The sequence below is a fragment of the Fomitopsis serialis genome (assembly GCF_022376445.1).
Source record: "Fomitopsis serialis strain Sig1Antser10 chromosome Unknown B0H18scaffold_98, whole genome shotgun sequence".
Taxonomy (NCBI): domain Eukaryota; kingdom Fungi; phylum Basidiomycota; class Agaricomycetes; order Polyporales; family Fomitopsidaceae; genus Fomitopsis; species Fomitopsis serialis.
In genome coordinates, this window is record NW_025955058.1 from 1 (window position 1) to 20,292 (window position 20,292).

The following is a 20,292-nucleotide window of genomic DNA, read 5'->3' on the forward strand; positions in this document are numbered from 1 at the left end:
GTACGTTCGGTATGGTTCATCGGTTGATCGAAAACACCGCGTAAGGAGTGGGAAAGGCCAGCTCTTGTTGCTTCTGCATAAACAGTGATCAGTTATTTACGAATGGAGGTAAGGGAGTGGTCACGTACCGCTGGCGATGAATCTTCTGTCCTCTGGAACAAAATCCATAAGGCCAAAGGAGAAGAGTGCATGCGCTGCATCTTCCGTTAAGGCTCTCTCCAGAGACCCGGGCGAGGACTGCCAAAATCTCCCCCACTTGATGAAAGCAGCCCAATTGATATGGCACACCTCAGGTCGATGGACAAGGCGCCACGGAATCTCTTCCTGAGGTCTGGAGGGCTCGTGCTCGATTGATGTCTCCTCGACGGACCCGTATTCGGCGATTGGATTACCACTTGTTTTCTTGTAAGGCAGGGCATAGTCAGCCCAAAGCTGTGAACCGCCGCACAGCTTGGACGACTAGAGTAATCCGTCAGCACCCAGTAACAAGCTAACGAATCAAGGAAACAGCGCACCTCTTCAGTCAGTCCTGGCTTTCTGTCCAGCATATTGTGAAACTCTTTGACGAAGTCAGCGTCCGATGCTCCACTTCTGATATCATTCAGATCGAGGTCGGTTTCGTCGAAGCTTCCGAATGCCGTTACTTCGATGAAAACATCCCGGTACTGATTGATGAAAGCTACCGTGAAATCTTCCAGCGACATAACCGTTAGACATGTGGAGGGAAGGTGCAGATAATATTCACCCGCCACGGAAGAAGCGATGCCTACGTTCGTATAGCGTGAGCGGCCCAGCGTCAGCCATGCGTGAGGGGGTGATACGACGTACCTGGGTAGGCGGCTGGGACTCGTATTACAACGGCAACCAGATTCTTCGGGGTTGTCACTCCGTTCAACAATTTCTGAGGGCTCAACTTGAGTCCCGTCTTGTTTAGAAAGGGTTCATCGACGTTCTTGCACAGTTCTTTGTATTGCTCCTTAGTCCGAGCATCAGGCTCAAGTGGTTTCGCAAGCTGTGACGAAAAGGTTACAGGGGTTGTGTGGGAGATATCACCGCAAGCCGCCGTCTCGCTTGGCGTACCAGATATATGTCGGCCTTCATCGTGCCGCCCAGATCAACGTCGCGCGGGTCTACTTCTGCGCGCGCTGTGTTGAGAGCGGCCTCCATCAGGTTAGATATATCAGCATATTTGGAAGGCAGATCAACGTAGCAAGCGTGTGCCAGGTACCGATATTTGCTAGCAGGGGCGGAGGTCGCAGAGTCGTTAGGATGAGAAGCGAGCAGGACACGAAACTCGAATTCGCGAAATTGTTCCGCCATGTTCAAAGCAAGTTCATGAGCAAGGTTCACGAATTGTAGTCTCCCGTAGGCAGACCCTAAACACGACCTTGTTGAGTGGGGGAGGGCGCTCGTATACACGAATTGAGGCGGGTTGCGAGAACGGAGTGTGCATCGGGCATCGGTCGGGCGTTTCCTTTTCCGCTCGAAATGCGCGTCGTCCGCCGTCCAGCCAATCAGATCTCATACCTCTGAGTCTGCCGTGCAAAAGCTCTCGCAAAGTGGATGCAGCCCAACGATGGTGATGGAAAGTGCGAATGAAAGGCCGGGAAAAGCAATACATGCCTGGATTGCAGGCAAAACGACACCAGCAGGACTTGAACCTGCGCTCCCAACGGGAAACAGATAGCGATGGTTCAAGTCCTGCAAGAACCTGATTCGAATCTGTCGCCTTAACCACTCGGCCATAGTGCCATAGAAGGGCTCGTTATTACATCTTATCATACGCACAGTCGTCACTACGCCTATGTACTTGGAAGCCTCAGTTTGATTCACGGAGCATATCTTCCTGTCAGCAAAGACCACCAAAACCTCATAATACTCATACGTATGAGATGTACAAGCAGCAATAAATAGATCTGGGGCAGTCAATAGTCCTCCCACGCGACTTCTGCCCATTCTTCGTTCTCGCCCGACGAGGTAATGGAGAAGCCAATCTTCCTGTATAGACGAACGGCACTGGGGTTGCTAGGCTCAAAGAACAAGCAAACACTCTGTACGTCGTGATTTCAAAGGCCCTGCGACAACCCATTTTGTCAGCCCTCTGATTGAAATATTGAGCGACATGCAAGGACGTGTACCTTTCTAGCGCGTACCGTACGAGGGCCTCCGCGATGCCCTGCCCACGAACCTCCGGGTCCGTATAGGCTTTCGAAACAGCTCTGACCCCAGGCGTTTCTCGCGTGATCGATACGAGCGAACGGAGGGCACCGTCCACTCGCGCACCGTATAGACACCTGCCGTCGATCAGCTTCTTCGCATGCGCACGGGCCGCCGCAGCGTCGAGTGGTGGAGGCACCGGTTCGTCCATGGGATGTGTGGCGCACTCACACATGGCCGCTGCGACGTCTAGATCTGCGGGGGAGCAGATGTCGAACTTGACGTTGGGGGCAAGAGATCGTATGGGTCGGCGTAGAGTCGATCGCGTAACGTGGGCGAGCGCGAAGTCCATGACAAGCTTGGGCCGAAGGCCGTACACGGAGCCCCAGACACTCGCGAAGGGTTCGCAGAGGGCCTTGGGACCGATGACACCGAAGATGCGTGTGCCAGGTACGTTCGCGTCCTCAGCGGCTTGGACGAGCTGACGCATGGCAGCATCGATATGCGATGTCGGGAGGGTCCTGGGGTCGACGGACGAAGCGAGCCTGCCAGCATGCTTCCCGACGATGATGAGCGCGAAGGTAGTTCCACATCAGAAGGATCATCATCTCCAGCAGAACGTGCAGAGAACCAGAGATCTTCTGTGACTGCAGAAACATCCAGTTCAGCAGGACGTTCCGCAAGGGCATATGTTGTTGTAAGGGCGAAGTTGGCAGAGATGCTGCGCGTTGCAATTAGTGCAGGCGCGCATGCAACCAGGAAGTCGGAGGCACTTCGTAAAGCCTGAACAGTGAAGTTGACACCCATGGTGAGATTTGAGTGAACACTGCGTTAACGCGGCGTCCTGTGAGTACTACTGACTCTATGCGAAATTCGAATGAAGCACCCACATCGCCTGATCCGATCGGTCCTCAAGTGATGGACTACTAGAGCTGGAGTCATCTGTCTGAGTGCAGCCCATGTCTGAGATGGCGCAATCGGACGGCAAGTGACCGTTACATAAGCAAGGAGCCTGTAAGTTATGTATATGAGCGTGCACAACTGACCTATGGTCTCCTATAGTCCACCTTTAATGAGGTCGCCAGTCGATAATCACGTCTCAATGGCCGGCGATGTCCCTAGAATAATCAGGACCATCGAGACTTCGGGCGAAGCATAATACAGCCCGCAAGTGGATCAACTGTTGCAACGGGACTCGTATGGTCGCAGTCGCTGTAGGACTCGACGTGTCATTCAGAGCTTCATGACATGATAGAGAATACAACGTACAACATGATAATTGTGTTTGCGCCACGGCAGCGCAACTTGCATACAAGTTACCTGATATCTCCAGTTCACCTTTCCGCGCGCTCTAAATGTTCTGGATCAAGATGAGTTGGAGCAGAGTAAGTTGTAGACTGCTGGGAAGAATAGGTGCGTATGTTTGTGGCGGATACACGCTTTCACCACAAATAGTAACTGCACGGTTCACTGGGTAAGAACGACCCCATAGGTGCACAACAGGCGATTCATTCTGGCCATTGGCGGCCGTTAGCATCGCAATCGACACACGCCACCATCCCAAAAGCAGAAGCTCTTCGTCGTGAATGGGTATTAGCGATTCGCTCGTACCAGATTGTTCACACCTTGAGAAATAACGTCGTTGCGATATTTGTTACAGTAGGTGCCATATGTTCCCGTGGCATTCGACGTTTGGGACGAAAATATGATACAACAATGAATGGAGCACAGCAGGCAGCAAGAGGTGTCCAGACAGCGTCCGAGATCCGCGGCAGTTCATCCGGAGAGACCAGTCAGAGCGGCGAGCGCAAGCTTGATCCGGGTCACGAACTCGTTGAGGCGTTGACGAGTTTTCTCTTCGATGAAGTAGGAGTGTGAGCATATAGTCACCGCCCAGAAGGATAGAAGGGCGGAGTGCGGTAGGAAACCCCAGCCTACCGATGAGAGACGACATGCCTTGTTCTTTCTCAAACTCGATGACCACCTTCACTTCCTTCTCCAGGGCGTCGGCATTGGTATCGCTTTCGTGAGCAGGACGCGCCGTCGACCACGCGTGAAAGTCGAGCATTAGCTCGAGTAGCATGGCATTTAGTTCTGGAGCATAGACGTCGACGAGGACCAGTAGTCAATACAACGTCCGAAGCCTCGCACCAATATTGAATTTCTCGAGGAACGCGCATATACGCACTTTCGAGGAACTCCACGTCTCTTTTGGACTCATTATCAAACGGTTCTACGATGGTCGAGCGATGGTCGAAGGGCGGATATGTTTGTGATATCACATCTGCGATGGCGCGCCGCTTCGAGCTTTGAGAGCTGCTGATCTTCTCTTGAGCCAAAGGTCCTGGCCCTGGTGAGGAAGACATATATGACACTGCAGCCAGCCAGATTTTGAGGTGAAAGAGGACTGGAGGACTGGAAGAGATGGTGCCTTCCGAGTCGCCTCACCATTGATCGCCCACGTGACCGTGTGCCTCGTGTGTCGACGTCGCGACGCGTCCCTCGCCGTCGAGTCTCCGCCTGTCTCCGAGGGAGAGCTACCAAGCACTGACTTCGTTTAGACATAAGTACGTACAGTGTCTACGCTTTGATGGCAGAGACTTCAATCGGATTGGTTCCACGTACGACGCTGCGCTGTGCCACTGTATGAAGTCAACTCCCAATCCGATTGCTACTAGACCGTGTTGATGGCTGAGTGAACCCGGACAGTGCGTCTTGACGTTAACGGGACAAATGGTACCATACATTCTGGTTGTTCCGAAAGGTCAAGACCAGCGCGAACATCCAGCATGTGCTATATCTCAGTGATTGCATACATTTCATTGTTAACCCGCGTTACGAATACTACTACAGACAGGCGTTGGCGGCATTGACAGGACACAGGACTTTACTAGATCGTGAAAGAAGATTATTACCTACATTCATGAACGTACAGCAACGTAAGGATCGTGTCGACTGATACAACTAAAAGGACGGTAAAGCTACATTCTGATAAGTCGTTCCGTCGTTTACCAGAACAGAGAGAATGTCCGACTCGAAGTCGCACCAGTGTACACGCAGGCCCCCACGAAGACGACGCACAGACAGCTCGGGAGCTCAAGCCAAATCCAACTCAGGCATTGAGATTGAACGGCTGGCCCAAGACTCGGACAGACTTGGGCGCGAGGTCCTTCATGATGCGAGCCTTGGTCTCCGCGGTGATCTTCGCGGGGCTCTTCTTCGGCGACGCCGATCCGTACCGCCGACGCGGCCTCCTTGGTTCCATGGTCGTCGACGTCGACGCCTCCTGGGTACGCACGGTACCCCGTCGGCCGGGGATCGTCTTCCACTCGCGATTGACCCGCGGCGGCGAGGAGGCCGGCGGCGCCGGGATGCTCGACGTCGAGGCGACCCGCTTCCACGGCCGGGTGAACGTCGAGTCACACGCCTTCGCCCTTGCCTGGATCCGCGCCGCGACGATGTTCCCGATCTTGGACATGCGCGATGGGCGTGTCGCCTTCCGCGGTGGCGAGGGGGACGACTGCTCCTGCGCGAGGTTCTCGTACAGCAGGAAGGGGGCGACAGCGTTCGTGCGGGCGAACGGAGGGCTGGGCGGCTTGGTGCCGAACCGCGAAGGAGAATGCTGGGGAGTGGCATACTCGAAGGCTGGTTCTCCGTCTGCGAGCCACACAGACATCTCGCTTTCGCTTTCGTCCATGCTGTCGGTGCTCAGGATCGGTGCGCCACTGCGCTGTTGCGACGAGTCACCGAGGCTGTCTGTGCGAGCCAGGAGTGGCTCGCCCGATTCTCGACGAGGGAGGCGTGGCCTTTTGACTCGGCGGGGAGGCGTGCACGGCAGATGGTGCGACATTTTGGATCTGAGGGAACGTTCAGGGCTTGCACGCCACATAGACAATCGAAGGGTTTGGACATACAATGTTTTTTTTTCGGTTTTGCGGCAGACGACGGATGGTCGTATAAAGGAAGGAAAGAGCGGGGAAAGATGCGTATCCGATCTCTGCCCAAAGCTATCGAGCGGCGAGGCCCTTATATGCAGTTGCAAGACTGCCTGGTTTGTCGGACAATGTGGCCGGACAAAGCAGATTGCATTGTGACGGAAGAAGATCAAAGCACAATCTGCCACACGGGTGGCCAAGTCAGATCTCCCGAGAGGGATGGTCACATCTAAGCGAAGATAGGAGTGGACAACTTACATCGTTGGCCAAATCGAACTGAGCCATCTCGCCGGCGCGCTGGCGGGTGGATCCTAGATGTGGTGGCTCCAGGTGGCTCCGCCGTAGTCAGCGCTTCAAGACTGAGGATCCGGTGGCCGTCGTCCGTCGAACTGCACCTCATGTGGCTCAAAACGCAAGGCTGTTAGTGCAGTGACGACTGTGACATCCATGTGACCCCGATCCCTACACCGGGGTCCGATTGCAAGTGTCCTGTGCGTTAGTGTTTACATTGTCTCTGGTCCAGTCATGCGCACACACGAAGAGTGACTTGACAGAAGAAAAATGCGCATCGGTACATACCACCCAACGCAAACCCAGCCTGTCGACGCGAATTGTTGATACTGGATCAACCACCTCGCGGTGTACAAAGACGAGCAAAATCCAATAATTATCTACAATATGTGAACACTTCCTGATAGTGATGATACACGCTGGCTACATCCTGTGCCGCGTCCGGAGAGTGGCTTCGCAATATAAGACGACTCGCTCATGCAACAGCTGCGCCGCCGGACTTGCGCCTGAGCTGCACATCAGATTCGTGCCCCAGCTTCGCACCTTGAGATGGCAATGAGAAACTCACAACTGGTAACCGACAGCTACAAAGGGCAGCGCGAAGCCTGAGAGGCAGAAGACGGTGTACTTGACGGCAAATGCCCGCTTGTTATTGTAGGAGAAGGGCAAGTGCTGGAAGGCGGTCAGACAACGAACGGCTGATTGATAGGAATGCCTTACGTCGTAAGGGGCGTGGCCACCGTGGCCATGCGCGCCGTGCTCACTGCAGCTTCGCCATGCGCGAACCGCACTTGGCCCGCGGAGCGTCGAGACGTCCTGGCAAGAGGAGCGAGACGCATAGTTGAGGAGGACAGACGAGTGAACGACGACATTACGACAGCGCTATTTTCGACGGCTGCGAGTTGGCTGAGGACGATGTGGGGGAGGTTTGGGGGGTCGTGGTAATCCGCAGGTGGGTATTGGGCTCCTGTTGTTCCCGTTCGCGAAGGCAGGTGACGTTGGGCCGGTGCCTCTAGAAGACAGACTATATGTACCCAACCGGGGATCAGCCCACATAGACGTTATGCACCGCCTGGACGGCACCCAGAGCAGAGCCAGCTGACCCAGCCGGGACGCGGCCGAGGGCTCGGTGGGAACGCGGCCATTGGGGTGGATGCGTAGTAGAGCCTCAGGCCCGAACGAAGCTGATGCGTTGCGAGGATCGAGAAGGGCACGAGACCGTCTATGCAGGTGGCCAGTCAGTTCCAGAACGCTATGTGAGCGCTGTCTGCTCCTGTCTGTGTCAAGATGAGTCCGTCAGTGAAATAGAAGTTACGTGGTATGATGTACTCACGAACATACAATCATGTTCTTTGCCAGGCTCCTCCCCATCCGCCGCGGGGGTAGGGGGACTTATTCTGAGAACACGAACACAAGTTCATATCGCCCTCGACCACCCCGCCACACTTCAGCCACATCCCATCAAAATATTCTATCCCCGCCCGATCCTGAATCTCCGTAATCTTATTTCCCCCTACCCCCCTGCGGCGGCTGGCACAAAACATATACAAACAACGGAGCCCCCGCTGCATACCTCCCAATTTGGAGGGTGCGATCAATGCCTGAGATTATGTAATTAATCGCGCGCCTGCGCGATGTTCGTCGCGTACCGTACAGAGTACTCACACGACCGTCCGCGCATTCGTCCTCACGGCTCGAGCTATGATTACTCCTGCACAAATCAGCTTCATTCAGAATGCTCTCATCACTTGCCGCGTGTCTCTATCTGAGCTTATACTAGTGTCGCTTGCTGAGAAGAGCTTTGCGAGGTCCGTCTTCCTAGAAGACCTCGCTGCGAATCTGAACTCGATTCTCGCGGCCTTCGCACGTAACACGCGGACGTCTGCCACGACGCGAGGATGGGCCCACAATACAATGAAAAGACAGTACCACCGTTCAGTATGCGAGCTCGCGGATAAGGATAATGGCTGGCACCTCGGTGTAGTGCACATGAAGGCGCAGCAAGTCCTCGACTTCCGGATTGAAGACATGGCAGCACGGATGCGCGAACTAGCGCCAGAGTTGTGGGAGCTCGTCTCGTTTGTTCTCTCGGGGAACGAGCTCTGGGCCCAGCCGCAGGTAGAGAATGTGGCCCTGAGCCCCGAGGAGGTTGAGCTATGGGAGGAACTCGGGGATCCAGAGAGTAGCAGTGGGGCTGGCGAGCAACGCGCCAAGCTCCGGCAGGCATTGTGTCGTGTAGTAAGTCCCACTTAATAGTACTCGTCTTCGCTTGTATTCACAATGATGTATAGAAGACAGTTGTGATACTGTCTATATTCATGCATTCCGTGAATCAGCAATGTAACGCGCTCGCTGCTGTGAATGGTATCTTCTTTCACTCGTGCAATGCTCCCGACAAAGTTATCAAGGCCCTTGCACACATGGGCATTACGATCTCGCCGTCTTCCATTAACAACGCAGTTCGTTCTCTGTCGATCGAAAACGCGCATGATATCCGCACGCTCGGACAATCCCTGGAGGCGATGTTCGCATACGACAATCTCGAGTTGACATTGAATACCATGACACCGACAATCGAGCAGTCCGGCGACCGTTTGGTCCACCTTACCTCGGGTCTCATCATGAAGCTGGAGCATGGTGTCACAGCCGAGGACCTACGCTGTTCCCGACTGCTCTGGCAGACTTCGCGCATGAATCCTGCAGTGCTATACAGCCCGACGCCGCCGCCGCTATATACATACGAGCATCTGCTCATGTTGCATCGCGAGCCCGTACTACATCCATCGGGGCTCAATCGACACGGACAGTTTACGGCCTGGCTCTTCCTCGATGCGTTGTGCAGACACGGCCCTGTTTATTTTCGGCAATTCCTCTCTGAGCTCGCAGAACCTGAAATGGTCGAGCAGATCCCTGTCACAAAACTCAAGTATCATCCCGTGCGCGCAATGAATATCAACCAATCAAGGGTTGACGGGAACATAGAGGCCATTGCGGATATCCAGAAACAAGCTGGCATAGGTGATCCGACGGCGAAGGATGCACCACCAGACACAGTCGACATCTCCGAATATGTGACCATCATTCACGGCGATCTTGGGACTGGCGAATGTGTGCAGGCAATCCAGAAGCGTCGCAGTATCGAGGACACTGAGCTGCGACGCTACCAGTCGGTGGTTTTCGCGCCGGGTATCTTTCACACACGGATGGCCTGCGTGGACAATGTATACAGAGTATTCATACAACCTACCGAATCGCGTGTTGACGACAATTCCCTGATGAAGTTCGTGGGGAAGCTTCGACCGAAGGAAACTGGTCAAATAGGCTCAAAACCGAAGTTTCGCCAGATGCACGAAGTCGTTCTGCATGCGGGCATCGTTCTACGATTGGATTGCTGGAGAACCGAAGCCAGACGTCAATATAGTAGCAAAAACGTCAAGAATCTGGCCGATTTCGCTGCACAGAAGCCTACCTTTGCACAGCTTGTAGCTATGGCACATGGTATGGTCCGAAAATACGTTGCAGGAAAGGACAATTTGTTTGCTTCGCGCCGCCGCACTACGGCTACTCGAGACCAGCAGTATGAAAACATCACACTGATGCACCAGTACTTTTCGCTGTATGAGGAGTTCTCGTGGCGTGCTAATGCCGGTGACATTGGAGGGCTAGAGGCAGTCATGATCTCGTGGATTCCTCTGTGGAAAGCTACCGGAAAGCATAAGTATGCTGCACATATGGTCAAGTTCCTCACCGACGTACATTTTGTCTACCCCGAACGTCTCCGGTAGGTCATCCGTGCATCCGCTGATTGCTATTAGACTCACATCACATCTAGACATGCTATCCGATACAATCTCCTCGTCAATCCTACGGGCAAAGCCCATGCATTCCGTGGTGTTGATTGGGTTGTAGAGCTCATAAACCTCTTCACAAAGGTACGCAATTGATGAGTACAAGTCACAACAGTTGAACCTTACATCGAAGAGCTAGGATACATATGGCGGGGACGGCTCAAACTTCACAAAGGATCGAGTGATCACAGAGTCTCCAAACGTACTCGTGTACCGAAGTTGCGCCCGCAACGCAGAGCGCAATTTCTATCTATGCGGACTCTCGTCTGCTCATGGGAAGAAAGATATGACTGTTACATATAATGCACTACTTAAGGACATGGACGAGACGGCGCCACACGAGTATCGAGCTGGCAGAAAATCTGCCTATTGCATACCAAACATGTTGGACAGGGGAATCGAGATGATACTGGGTGGAATGGGTGACGAAGAAGATAGTAACATGGACCCGGCTGTAGGTGGCGTAGACAGTACTATCGATGCCGGGGACATTAGTGTCGACGTCGAATTGTAGGTAGGACCCAATATACATACCAATGGTCAAGTTGAACAACCGTCGCGGGCCGAGCAGTACTATGGCTGCCTACCATAGAAACGTGAAGGCGGGATGGGAGACGTAAGGGGATTGAGCGGTGCTGAGATGACAATGAGCTGCTATCGACCTCAGGAACACGTACACGCTTACGATTGGACATGGATCCTGTCTCCGGACCTCTGGGTGCGTGTGTCTGAGACCTTTCCTGCACGATCGTCTCCAACGTGGCGACCCGGGCATTCTGTCGATATGTTGGTGTTGTGAACAGGGTCTCGAGGGCGGTCACAGGACGCGTCCTTGGTGAGTCATCAGCTGGGCCATTGTCGGGCTCGGTCGGTACAGAGACAGGGCCGGCTCGAAGATTCTCCCGTGTCACCTTGCTGGGATGTAACGGACACACAGGGTTTTTCTCTGCACAAGACATATTGAGAGATAAACAGACGAGGTGCGAGTACGACTCACTGTTATGCCCCGATTGATGACACGCGCTACATTTATACTGCCGTACAGTCGGCCGTACTGCAGGCGTCTGAGTCGATGATGATGCCTGGGCTCTTGAAGGATTGGTAGGCGACGGTGACGCTACCGCAGTGTTGTTAACGCGTGCCCGCGAAGCCAGAGGTGTCGAGACGAATGGTGCCTCGCGAGGAAAGTGCCTAGCATAGCCAATCAAACACTATATGCACTACACTTCATGGGTACTCACTGATGAATGATCCCTACCACTGTCTCGCCGTATTCCCGACCCTTGCTCCACTTCTTGCCAACCTCGCGCTGGATGTCATCGGTAGATGCAATCTTGTTTGCTTCCGCGCACTCAGCCAGACGATCTACGACACTGTCGGGCATGATCACACAAGGCCCGAGAGCGTCGAGCAACGGGGCACCGTATTTCTCGATCATCTGCTGACGGCGGAACTCGTCCAATGCGGTCCTGAGGTCGCGCCCTGCCACCGACAGAACCATGTCCTTCTTGAGACGGGAGGCGCGTTGTGTCGAAGCCGCAGGAGGAGAGTCCCGGATGGTGACGAGGTCGAAACAGGACGAGTTTGGAGAGCATAGCCTACAGCAGACAGATGAAGCCCGCATCGCACAGCGAGTGCACCCAGCAGCGCGGCAGAGATGAGAGTCGGGCTCTATCAGACCATGAGTCGGTCATTATGCGGAACCAACGTACCGAAGCACACTTACCTATCTTGTCATTACCATAATATGCCATAATCGGTGCACGATAACACCTGTGCGGCCTCGTTGCGGCGTTCACAAGTGCGTCCAACTCAGCCGACAGCTCGCTGGCATCATGTTCTCTGTGTTTGCCTTTGCCCTTCGTCTTCGTATCCTTTTTCCCTGTGCGAGCCGCGTCCATCTCTGCCCACAACGCTGCAATATCGACAACGTGCGAAGGTGTGGCAGCCACATCGGCGTCTTCGCCGCTTGGTGGCTGGGATAATCCTTGCCTCGACTCGGCCTCGGGGCCATCCTCGTGAGCGCTAGGCCCACTGGTCTGCACCATCGGCCGTGACAAAGACGATGGAGGGTCCGCCCGGGATACATTGGAAGTGGGCATAGCCTGCAGAGGGCCGGCGGTTGTACGCGATCTTTTGGCGGGGCCTTCTTTGGTGAGTTCTTGTGCCGCCTTTCGCTTTTCAGCATTCACCCGTTTCTCCGCACGCTGCTTCACTTTCTCCTTCTCCTCATCAAAATACCTTGCCTCGACGAGTAGAATCGCTACAGCCCACAGCGCCGGATTCCGCGCTGCACGACCGAAACATTGCCACAACGTGTTCAGGTCACGCGGCAGGCGCCACTGAACAACGATCCGGACATCCGCAATATTCACACCCTGCGAGTGTACGTCCTTCATCTCTGTGCCTGTTGCTCCTAGAAGATCGTGCACTCACCATTCCGAAAGAATCTGTGCAACACAGACCATACAATGCCGGCCCCTTGAACGCCGTGAGGTTCGCCTCACGAAACTCGGCCGACATCTGCGCGTGAAACCACCGAATCTTCTCCTGTTCCCCTGGATGCAACCGCGCCCTGAGATGCTCCGCGGCTCTCACGCACTCATCAATGTCGTCAAAAAATATAAGGAATTTGGTAAGTGGATCCCCAGCAGCTTGCTCCGTTGTCGGTGGTACCAGGAAGTCGAGATCCTTGAAGCTTGACAGCGGATATTGAATGGGACGCACGTCGAGGTAAACATTCGGGCGATCGTTCGAGCGTTGTATGACTGTGCACTGATTGGCTCGAATTTGTAGTGTTGTCATGACCTCCCGTCGCATCTCGTCAGGGAAGGTGGCCGAGGCAAGATGGAAACACGTGTGCGGTAAGACATAACGTAGGCGGTGAGCGTGTTTGTAGTCTTGCCGGAAAGACTTCCATATACTGATGCAATGGGCCTCGTCCCAGATGATGCTGATGATCCGTGACGTGAAGCTGTCGATGTCCCACAGCCGTTCAAAGCCACCGCCGTCCTTCATTAACTCCTCCGGATTGACCACAATAGCCCGGTACTGACCCTCTCCAATATCCTGGTATCTCTGGTGAGTACCTTGTCTATCCTAAAACATGAGCAACACTTACCTGGAAGAGCTTCGGTGTTGCAGTCTCGGCGTGAACAGCAACAGCTTGCACGTTGACCTTCGCCAAATCCTCTTCATTCTGTGTGCCTAAAATATTCAGCGGGGTCACAACAATTTGTATGCCATCCTTTCGGAACAGCAGAGGCATCCAGAAGGTGAGTGTTTTCCCCGATCCTGTCGGTGCAACGTTGATGAGATCCTTGTCGCCTGCGAGAGATGCTTGACAGGCTAGGGATTGCCAACGACATGGATCACAACGGAATACTGCCAACGTTGTCTCCCGGATTTCATCAAGCGAAGGGATGGTCCTGTTGTTCGAGGACATGGCGAGCCGGGGCGGGGTGTGGAGAGTTCTGCGAGCTGGTTTTCGGGCCACACAGCGACGCGTCGCGACGCGTTGTACAAATGCACGTGCACAGTAATAAAATACAAGAAATGTTCATAAATCGACCGGCCAAGAAATGCATGACGGCCGATGACCATACTATACGGAGTAACCCATCACCGGTTGCCCGCTGTTTGTAGATGTTTTGTGCCAGCCGCCGCAGGGGGGTAGAGGGGAATAAGATTGTGGAGTTTGAATTGGGTCGCATGGTTCACGTGACATAGATCAACTAGTACGTTTTAGGATACAGGACTTGGGATCGAGAAAAAGCACTGTATTGGCATACTCGGATTGAGCCCCTCTACCCCCGCGGTGGATGGGGAGGAGCCTGGTTCTTTGCACGTCTACGCTGAAATACAAAGTTTTGTAAGCCTTTTTTCGCCTGCTATACTGGTAGCAAACTGGTAGTGCCATGTAGGTGTTGATCGACTGTCACTCGGAGATGTAGAGACTAGACAGACGGTCAGACGCTCAGTCGCGGTACAACATCGACTGAGATTGATCTACCTAGACAGACGGTCAGACGCTGCGTAGGTAGTCAGTACTAGATCGTCGTATAGTAATGTGAGAGACCTTACCTCAGTCGCGGTACAACATCGACTGAGGGAAAGGGAGGAGGAGAGACGAGAAGACGAACCGCCCCCGGCGGTATGTCACGTGCCCGGTGGCTGAGATCGAGATCGCGGCGCGACCTCAACACTCCTCCTCGGCGCGAATGGCGAGAGAGAGAGACGACGGGGGGAAAGAACGTGACGTACGTAGGAGAATGTATCGTACGGTAGGTATCGCATGGAATGTAGGTATCACGGGAGGAATGTAGAGAACGAGTGTGTTACGTATGAATAGTCCATTGAGTCATGAGAGGTATCGTAGTATCGTAAAACGGAGGGGTGGAAAACGGGTGACGCGTAAGTGCAGACGAGAAGAGAGACTCCTCCTGTTGAGGAACTCCTCCTCACCTAGAATACTCCTCCTCGCATGGAGGCCTGAGGCCCATAAGCCCACGCAGGAGTTGGAAGGGTTTGCGTTCAAGCGCTTTCGTGAAGGCGTCGGCCACATTGAGATGAGACGGAACGTGCTGGATGGCGATGCGCTTGTCAGAGACAACTTCCCGTAAGTAGTGCCACTTGATATCGATATGTTTGACGCGAGAGTGAAAGGTGGAGTCGGCTGAGAGGGTGATCGCGCTCGTGCTGTCAACACGCATGAGGGACGCAGTCGGCTGAGGGAAACCGAGGCCGTCGAGCAGGAAACGGAGCCAGACGCCTTCCTTGGATGATTCGGCGGCGGCGACATATTCAGCCTCGGTGGTGGAAGTGGACACCGTGGGTTGCTTGCGCGCGGACCAGGAGATGATTCCGGAGCCAAGATTCCAGCAGTAACCGCCGGTGGAGCGGCGAGTGTCGACGCAGCTGGCATGACTGGCGTCCGCGTAGCCGTTGAGGTTAGCGACGTCTGCGCCGCCAAGATGCAGTCGGAAATGCCTCGTCCCTTTGAGGTAGCGCACGATGCGCTTCGCCGCCTCCCAGTGAACCTCGGAGTAACAGTCCAAGAACTGACTGAGATGTTGGATGGCGAGCGCGATGTCAGGGCGAGTTCCAATGGCCAGGTACATCAGGCAACCGATGAGAGAACGATACGGTAGCCGAGCAGCGCGCTCCTTGGCAGCGGGAGTCTTGGGAGCATGCTGGGCGCGGGATAGACGAAGGCCGGCTTCCATGGGCGTAGAGACCGGGGCACAGTCGGGGCCGTCCATGCGGAACTGCTTGACGATCTTGTCGATCAGAGCAGTCTGCGAGACGGCGACGGAACGACGGGCACGATCACGGTCAATCTGAATGCCCACACAGAAGCGAGCCTCACCCAGGTCCGCAATCTTCCAGACACGGCGCAAATCGTCCTTGAACTCCTCCTTAGCGGCAGCTGAGCTAGCCGTTAGGAGAAAATCGTCGACGTGGACGCCTGTGAGAACAGTTCCCCGCTCAGTCTTGCGATAGTACACGCAGTACTCGCAAGGCAGGCGGGTAAAACCGACGCTCAGCAAGTGCGCGTTCATCGTGTCGTTCCACGTCCGGCTCCCCTGCTTAGTACCATAGATACCACGCACCAGCTCCCAGACCCAGCCCTCCTTGCCAGGCTCCTCGAAACCCGGAGGCTGCTCCATGTAGCAGTACTCATCCTCCGGAAGGACGCCGTAGAGGAAGGCGGTCTTGACATCGAGCTGCTCGACTTCCCAGTCGAGCGAAGCGGCAAGATGCAGGAGCGCGCGGAAGGACTCCATGCGCATGGTAGGTGAGGAGGTCCGGTTGTAGTCCTGCCCGTAGACCTGCTGAAAACCTTTAGCCACCCAACGTGCCTTGAAACGCACCGGTTCCCCGTTCTCATTTCGTTTTAGACGATACACGGGTTTGCCCTTCATCACGCGACGGCCAGTCGGGACCTGGGACCGAGGGATTAGGCGGTACACGCCCAGGTCCTTGATGGACTGGAGCTCGTCGCGGAGGGCTTCACGCCACTCGTCCCGAAACGGGGACGCCTCAGCCTCTGCCAGCGTCGCGGGGTCACCGGGGTACTCCACGTTGAGAGGCAGAACATCGTCCTTGGCCAACGCCGCCAGCGCGGACTCGATGTCCGGCGGAACGTCGACGGACGGTTCATCAACACGGAGACCAGAAGGGACGACAGGTGGCGGCGGACCAGCGATGAGAGGAGGAGCAGGAGCGGGGATGCCAGATGGCGACGCCGGACGCGAAACGCCAGCGCGCATTCGCTCCAGCGTGCGATCCAGACGCGAGACGAAGGGAACGCCCGACGCGTCGGCCAGCTTCTGGGAGGGGACCGGCAGACGAGAGGACCGACGTATAGGCGGTGTCACAGGGCGAGCAGCAGGAGGCGGTGAGGGCAGAGCGTGAGGCAGGACGGGTGCAACCGGGATGGAAGGCACAGAGGGCGGAGCTGCGACCTTGACAGGAGACGGGGGCGGCGGCAACGGGGCCATGGCGTCGTCGTCTGAATCGACAGCCACGGAGGGCTCAGCGGCAGGAGGGACGGGCGGCGGTGCCGCCGCAGGTGACGGAGGTGTCGAAGTCGACGTCTCATGCGACTCGATGAAGGCCACATGGAACGATTCGACAACCTTGTGCGTCCCGCGATGATACAACCGATATGTCTTCGAGTGCTGCCCATACCCAATGAGCACGCACTCAACCGAACGCTCGTATATCTTGGGGTTGTGCCTATTCTGAATCAGCACGAACGCCCTACAGCCGATCTCGCGCAGGTGCGACAGGTCCGGCTTCTTCCCATGCCACATCTCGTAGGGTGTGACGCCTGGCGGCAGCGAACGGGAAGGAGTACGCACAGACAGGTAGTTAGCCGTGACGAGGAACTCGTCCCAACGATTCGGCGGAGCGTTCGCGGCCAGGCGCATCGCGCGTGCGCGGTCCATCAGCGTCCGATGAAAGCGTTCGATGCGACCATTCTGCGCGGACGTGTGCGGAGCCGTAGTGCGCCACTGAGAGCCGCGACCCTCGATCCAAGACTTGAAGTCATTGGACAGGAGTTCGCCATTGTCGACCTGCACTATGCCGAGACGCTCGCCCGTCTCGACCTCACGAGCAAGGACCCACGCCTTGAAGCGGTCAAGGACGACCTTGGATGGCACAGGAACAGCCCATGTGTGGGACGTGAAATCATCGAGAATGTTCATAGAATACAAGTTCCCTGAGGCGGAACGAACGTCCTGCTGCCCCTGCACGTCCACAAACACCGTACCCAGAATCCGTTTCGCCTTATCCCCCACCCGCACCTTTGGAACCGCGCTTCTCGTCTGTTTACCGAGGATGCAGTGTTCACACTTGGCAGGGGGGGATAGAATAATGGGCATACCTGAAACGGACCCGAGCCGGGCCATGTCGTGGATGGTGCGATGGTTGACGTGACCGAGACGGCGGTGCCAGACGTCGAGCGTCGGTACGCGGCCCGAATAGAGGGCATGCTCGGTGGAAGGAGGGGTGCCGTCGAGAGAGTAAAGTCGCTTGGAGGTCAAGGTGCCGCTAGCGAGAACAGCCCCACCCGGCTTCAGGATGCGAACCCCAGTGTCCGTGAAGAGCACGGAGTAACGAGAGGACGAGGCGCAGAGGGCCGAGATACTCACGAGGCGAACGGTAGCCTGGGGTACGTACAAGACGTTCTCGAGAATGATCGAGGCGCCGCGACCGATATGCAGGCGCACCTTGCCGACACCGCAGGCGTAGATGACCGAGCCGCTGACCCCCCGAATGCCGCGAGGCGAGATGGGGCGAAGATCATGGAAGTCGGCCTTGCGAGGAGAGAGATGCGTGGACGCGCCAGAGTCAAACACGAAGGGTTCAGTACCTTCTGTAGAGAGACGACGAGTCGCGGCGGGCACAGGCGCCACCGAGAACGCAGCAGGGTCGGCAGGAGCACGGCAGTGGTCGGACCAGTTGAGCGAGACTGACTCTTCGTCCTCGACGGACACCAAGGCGTCGTACTCAAAGAGATCCGCCGGGACCGCCACCGTAGCGAGCCACTCGGGGGACGCGTCAGTCGCAAGACCAGCGAAGTCGGTCTCAGAGGTAGCGTCGGTCGAAGAGGTGGACTCGGCAGATGACGGCGGAACAGTACTCAGCAAGTACGCATGGCCGGTCTTACCGTCAACGATGTACGCACGGCCCTGCTTGTCGCGGTCAGTGCCAGAGGAAGAAGCCGCCGGCTTAGCGGGACGCTTCCCAGTCCTTTTGTTAGCGAGCACCTCCTCGCGACGACCTTCCATGCCGCCCCCGGGGGCCCAGCACTCCGGAGCTGTGGCGCCCCCTTACTCACGCCGTGATACGCTGCACCCAGTCTCTATTCCAGAGTGGTGCGGTATCGGTGACGAGTGTAAGAGAGCTGGCTCCCACACTCGCTGGCGCCGCCCTTAAGGGACGGCGCCTACGCACGCGATCGTAGATACATGATATGTCCGGATATGGTAAATACGTGAATGTAACGTATCCACGTTACACTCTCCCCCCCTTGGACCCGTTCCACGGTCCACACAGATAGTATAGTAGAATAAATGTACAATGAAATTCACGCGACGACACAACGGTGGTGGCGACTGGCAAGACAGGGGCGGTGCCGTACTGTAGGCAACGACTCGCAAGCTCGCGCCAGTGAGCAGCACGGCCGTCCACCGCCATCATACATAACTCGATGGAGTTATGCGAACCGGATGCGCGAAGCTGGCCGAAGGCAGCTACTCGCCTTGCTCATCGCCCGGAGCGTTCATCGCCTGAGCGTCGTCGTCCATGTCGACGTCGGGGGCGACGACGCCCGTGGGGATGTAGACGTTCGCGGGGATGGGGGGCATGTCATTGATGTGAACGACGTGCTCGTCGATCACATCGCCCATGGCGGACGGGTACGTGGAGTACGGAGCCGCCGTGTCAATCGCCCTCCCCTCGTGCTCGTTCCTGCGACGTCGGTAGAACTCCTCGAGGAATCCTACCTCGTCCGGTCGGTAGCCCATCCGTGAGAACCAACGCGCGACATCAAAGATCGTGATGTCGGCGAGCGTCGCGGGGAACGCGATGGCCGCCCGCCCGTCTCCCAGCGGGTAGGCCCCCTCCTGTACCAGCCGGTGGTACAGGCCCGGGATCGAGAACAGGCGACCCGTGGCCACCTCCCAAGGACGACGCGACTGCGTCGTCGTTGGAGCCAGCCGACGAGTGAGGTGTAACGCCTCGACGTCGTCGACGTTCGGTCGACCTCCACGGTCGACCCGCATACCCAAGGGTATGCGGTCGCGGTTGACCCGGTACCACTCGCGCCACTCGAAGGCCGTCGACATGTTCGTCGGTTGGGCCAGCCTACCCTTCGACTTCTTCTTGGGTGGGGCGGTGGCCGTTCGTCCCGCCGGCGACCTCTCTCGTCGTTTGCCCGACGCAGCCCCCGTTGTCGACCACGTCGCCGTGGTCGTCGACGGTGCGGTTGGGCCTGGCCCCGTCGATGGTCCTGCCTCCGGTGCCGCGGCGTAACTCCTCGACGGTCCCGCACCCGCCGTTCCTGGTGGCGGCGCGTTCGCCCTGCGCCGGTGCTCCTCCCGACTCTCCTGCATGGCCCGGGCCAGGTCCATGGACTCCTGCTCCTGCGTCGCGCGTGGGGGCCGCCACTGCTGCATCAACCACCGCATCCCCTCGACCGCTCGCAGTCTACCATCCTGGTGGGCCTGGTGGATGAGATCCCGCACCCGGAATCTCGCCTCCTCGTCGACCAAGGCCCGGCGACGGATGATTTCCGCCTCTGCACGACTACGGGGAATGTAGTTGTGCCACTCGCCCGCCTGCAGGGCGGTCGAGTTGGCCGGCAGTGGGGCCTCCGACGGCCAATTTGCCGGGGCCGTCGGGGGAGCACCAGTACTCGCCAGGGTACTGGTGTTGATCGGTCGGGCCTTGCCCTTGCCCTTCAGCCGGTGGGTGACCACGGCGTTCTTAAGGCGGCGACTCTCCTCGTCGGCGTCGTCGTCGTCGTCGTCGTCGCTCTCGTGGAAGTC

At 56.5% G+C, this 20,292-nt stretch overlaps 7 protein-coding genes and 1 non-coding gene across 8 annotated transcripts; 1 reads left to right on the plus strand and 7 right to left on the minus strand.

The window, feature by feature from the left end:
- Positions 1 to 128: 128 nt before the first annotated feature.
- B0H18DRAFT_1107158 (uncharacterized protein) lies at positions 129 to 1,382 on the minus strand (the record flags this gene model as incomplete). Its single annotated transcript, XM_048032707.1, has 4 exons — positions 1,081 to 1,382; positions 829 to 1,012; positions 516 to 679; positions 129 to 459 (listed from the first exon to the last, which is right to left on the minus strand). Coding segments are annotated over exons 1-4 (918 nt in total), but the record flags the coding sequence as incomplete, so codon positions are not given.
- Positions 1,383 to 1,640: 258 nt separating this feature from the next.
- Positions 1,641 to 1,752, minus strand: B0H18DRAFT_t132. Its single transcript has one exon. It is a non-coding gene; the product is annotated as a tRNA-Ser (tRNA).
- A 78-nt stretch (positions 1,753 to 1,830) lies between these two features.
- B0H18DRAFT_1033474 (uncharacterized protein) lies at positions 1,831 to 3,288 on the minus strand. The gene is made up of 5 exons (XM_048030181.1): positions 3,204 to 3,288; positions 3,048 to 3,120; positions 2,749 to 2,983; positions 2,139 to 2,713; positions 1,831 to 2,049 (listed from the first exon to the last, which is right to left on the minus strand). Exons 2-5 carry the CDS (start codon positions 3,116 to 3,118, stop codon positions 1,926 to 1,928), a joined length of 1,005 nt encoding a protein of 334 aa, XP_047888483.1. The 5' UTR covers positions 3,119 to 3,120; positions 3,204 to 3,288; the 3' UTR covers positions 1,831 to 1,925.
- Positions 3,289 to 3,766: 478 nt separating this feature from the next.
- On the minus strand, positions 3,767 to 4,566 carry B0H18DRAFT_1033475 (uncharacterized protein). The gene is made up of 3 exons (XM_048030182.1): positions 4,346 to 4,566; positions 4,096 to 4,251; positions 3,767 to 4,013 (listed from the first exon to the last, which is right to left on the minus strand). Exons 1-3 carry the CDS (start codon positions 4,521 to 4,523, stop codon positions 3,934 to 3,936), a joined length of 414 nt encoding a protein of 137 aa, XP_047888484.1. The 5' UTR covers positions 4,524 to 4,566; the 3' UTR covers positions 3,767 to 3,933.
- Positions 4,567 to 4,950: 384 nt separating this feature from the next.
- On the minus strand, positions 4,951 to 6,346 carry B0H18DRAFT_688301 (uncharacterized protein; the record flags this gene model as incomplete). The annotated part of the gene is made up of 2 exons (XM_048039189.1): positions 4,951 to 6,014; positions 6,072 to 6,346. Coding segments are annotated over 2 exons (1,020 nt in total), but the record flags the coding sequence as incomplete, so codon positions are not given.
- Positions 6,347 to 8,269: 1,923 nt separating this feature from the next.
- On the plus strand, positions 8,270 to 10,745 carry B0H18DRAFT_938256 (uncharacterized protein; the record flags this gene model as incomplete). Its single annotated transcript, XM_048041838.1, has 5 exons — positions 8,270 to 8,621; positions 8,720 to 9,085; positions 9,290 to 10,164; positions 10,216 to 10,315; positions 10,371 to 10,745. The coding sequence occupies exons 1-5, from the start codon at positions 8,298 to 8,300 to the stop codon at positions 10,743 to 10,745; spliced, it is 2,040 nt and encodes a 679-aa protein (XP_047888486.1). The 5' UTR covers positions 8,270 to 8,297.
- A 472-nt stretch (positions 10,746 to 11,217) lies between these two features.
- B0H18DRAFT_824391 (uncharacterized protein) lies at positions 11,218 to 11,696 on the minus strand (the record flags this gene model as incomplete). The annotated part of the gene is made up of 2 exons (XM_048039334.1): positions 11,218 to 11,422; positions 11,473 to 11,696. Coding segments are annotated over 2 exons (429 nt in total), but the record flags the coding sequence as incomplete, so codon positions are not given.
- A 697-nt stretch (positions 11,697 to 12,393) lies between these two features.
- On the minus strand, positions 12,394 to 13,676 carry B0H18DRAFT_883482 (P-loop containing nucleoside triphosphate hydrolase protein; the record flags this gene model as incomplete). Its single annotated transcript, XM_048040980.1, has 3 exons — positions 12,394 to 12,609; positions 12,668 to 13,300; positions 13,353 to 13,676. Coding segments are annotated over 3 exons (1,173 nt in total), but the record flags the coding sequence as incomplete, so codon positions are not given.
- Positions 13,677 to 20,292: the final 6,616 nt, after the last annotated feature.

Excerpts from the sequence above, each read along its gene's own strand:
- B0H18DRAFT_1033474 (XM_048030181.1), bottom strand. The coding sequence starts at position 3,118 with ATGGGCTGCACTCAGACAGATGACTCCAGCTCTAGTAGTCCATCACTT. Across the intron at positions 2,714-2,748 it reads GAGATGATGATCCTTCTGAT|CATGCTGGCAGGCTCGCTTC; the intron begins GTGGAACTACCT and ends ATCGTCGGGAAG. Across the intron at positions 2,050-2,138 it reads GTACGGTACGCGCTAGAAAG|TGTTTGCTTGTTCTTTGAGC; the intron begins GTACACGTCCTT and ends CGACGTACAGAG.
- B0H18DRAFT_1033475 (XM_048030182.1), bottom strand. The coding sequence starts at position 4,523 with ATGTCTTCCTCACCAGGGCCAGGACCTTTGGCTCAAGAGAAGATCAGC. Across the intron at positions 4,252-4,345 it reads AGACGTGGAGTTCCTCGAAA|AACTAAATGCCATGCTACTC; the intron begins GTGCGTATATGC and ends TCTATGCTCCAG. Across the intron at positions 4,014-4,095 it reads AGGCATGTCGTCTCTCATCG|AGAAAACTCGTCAACGCCTC; the intron begins GTAGGCTGGGGT and ends ACTTCATCGAAG.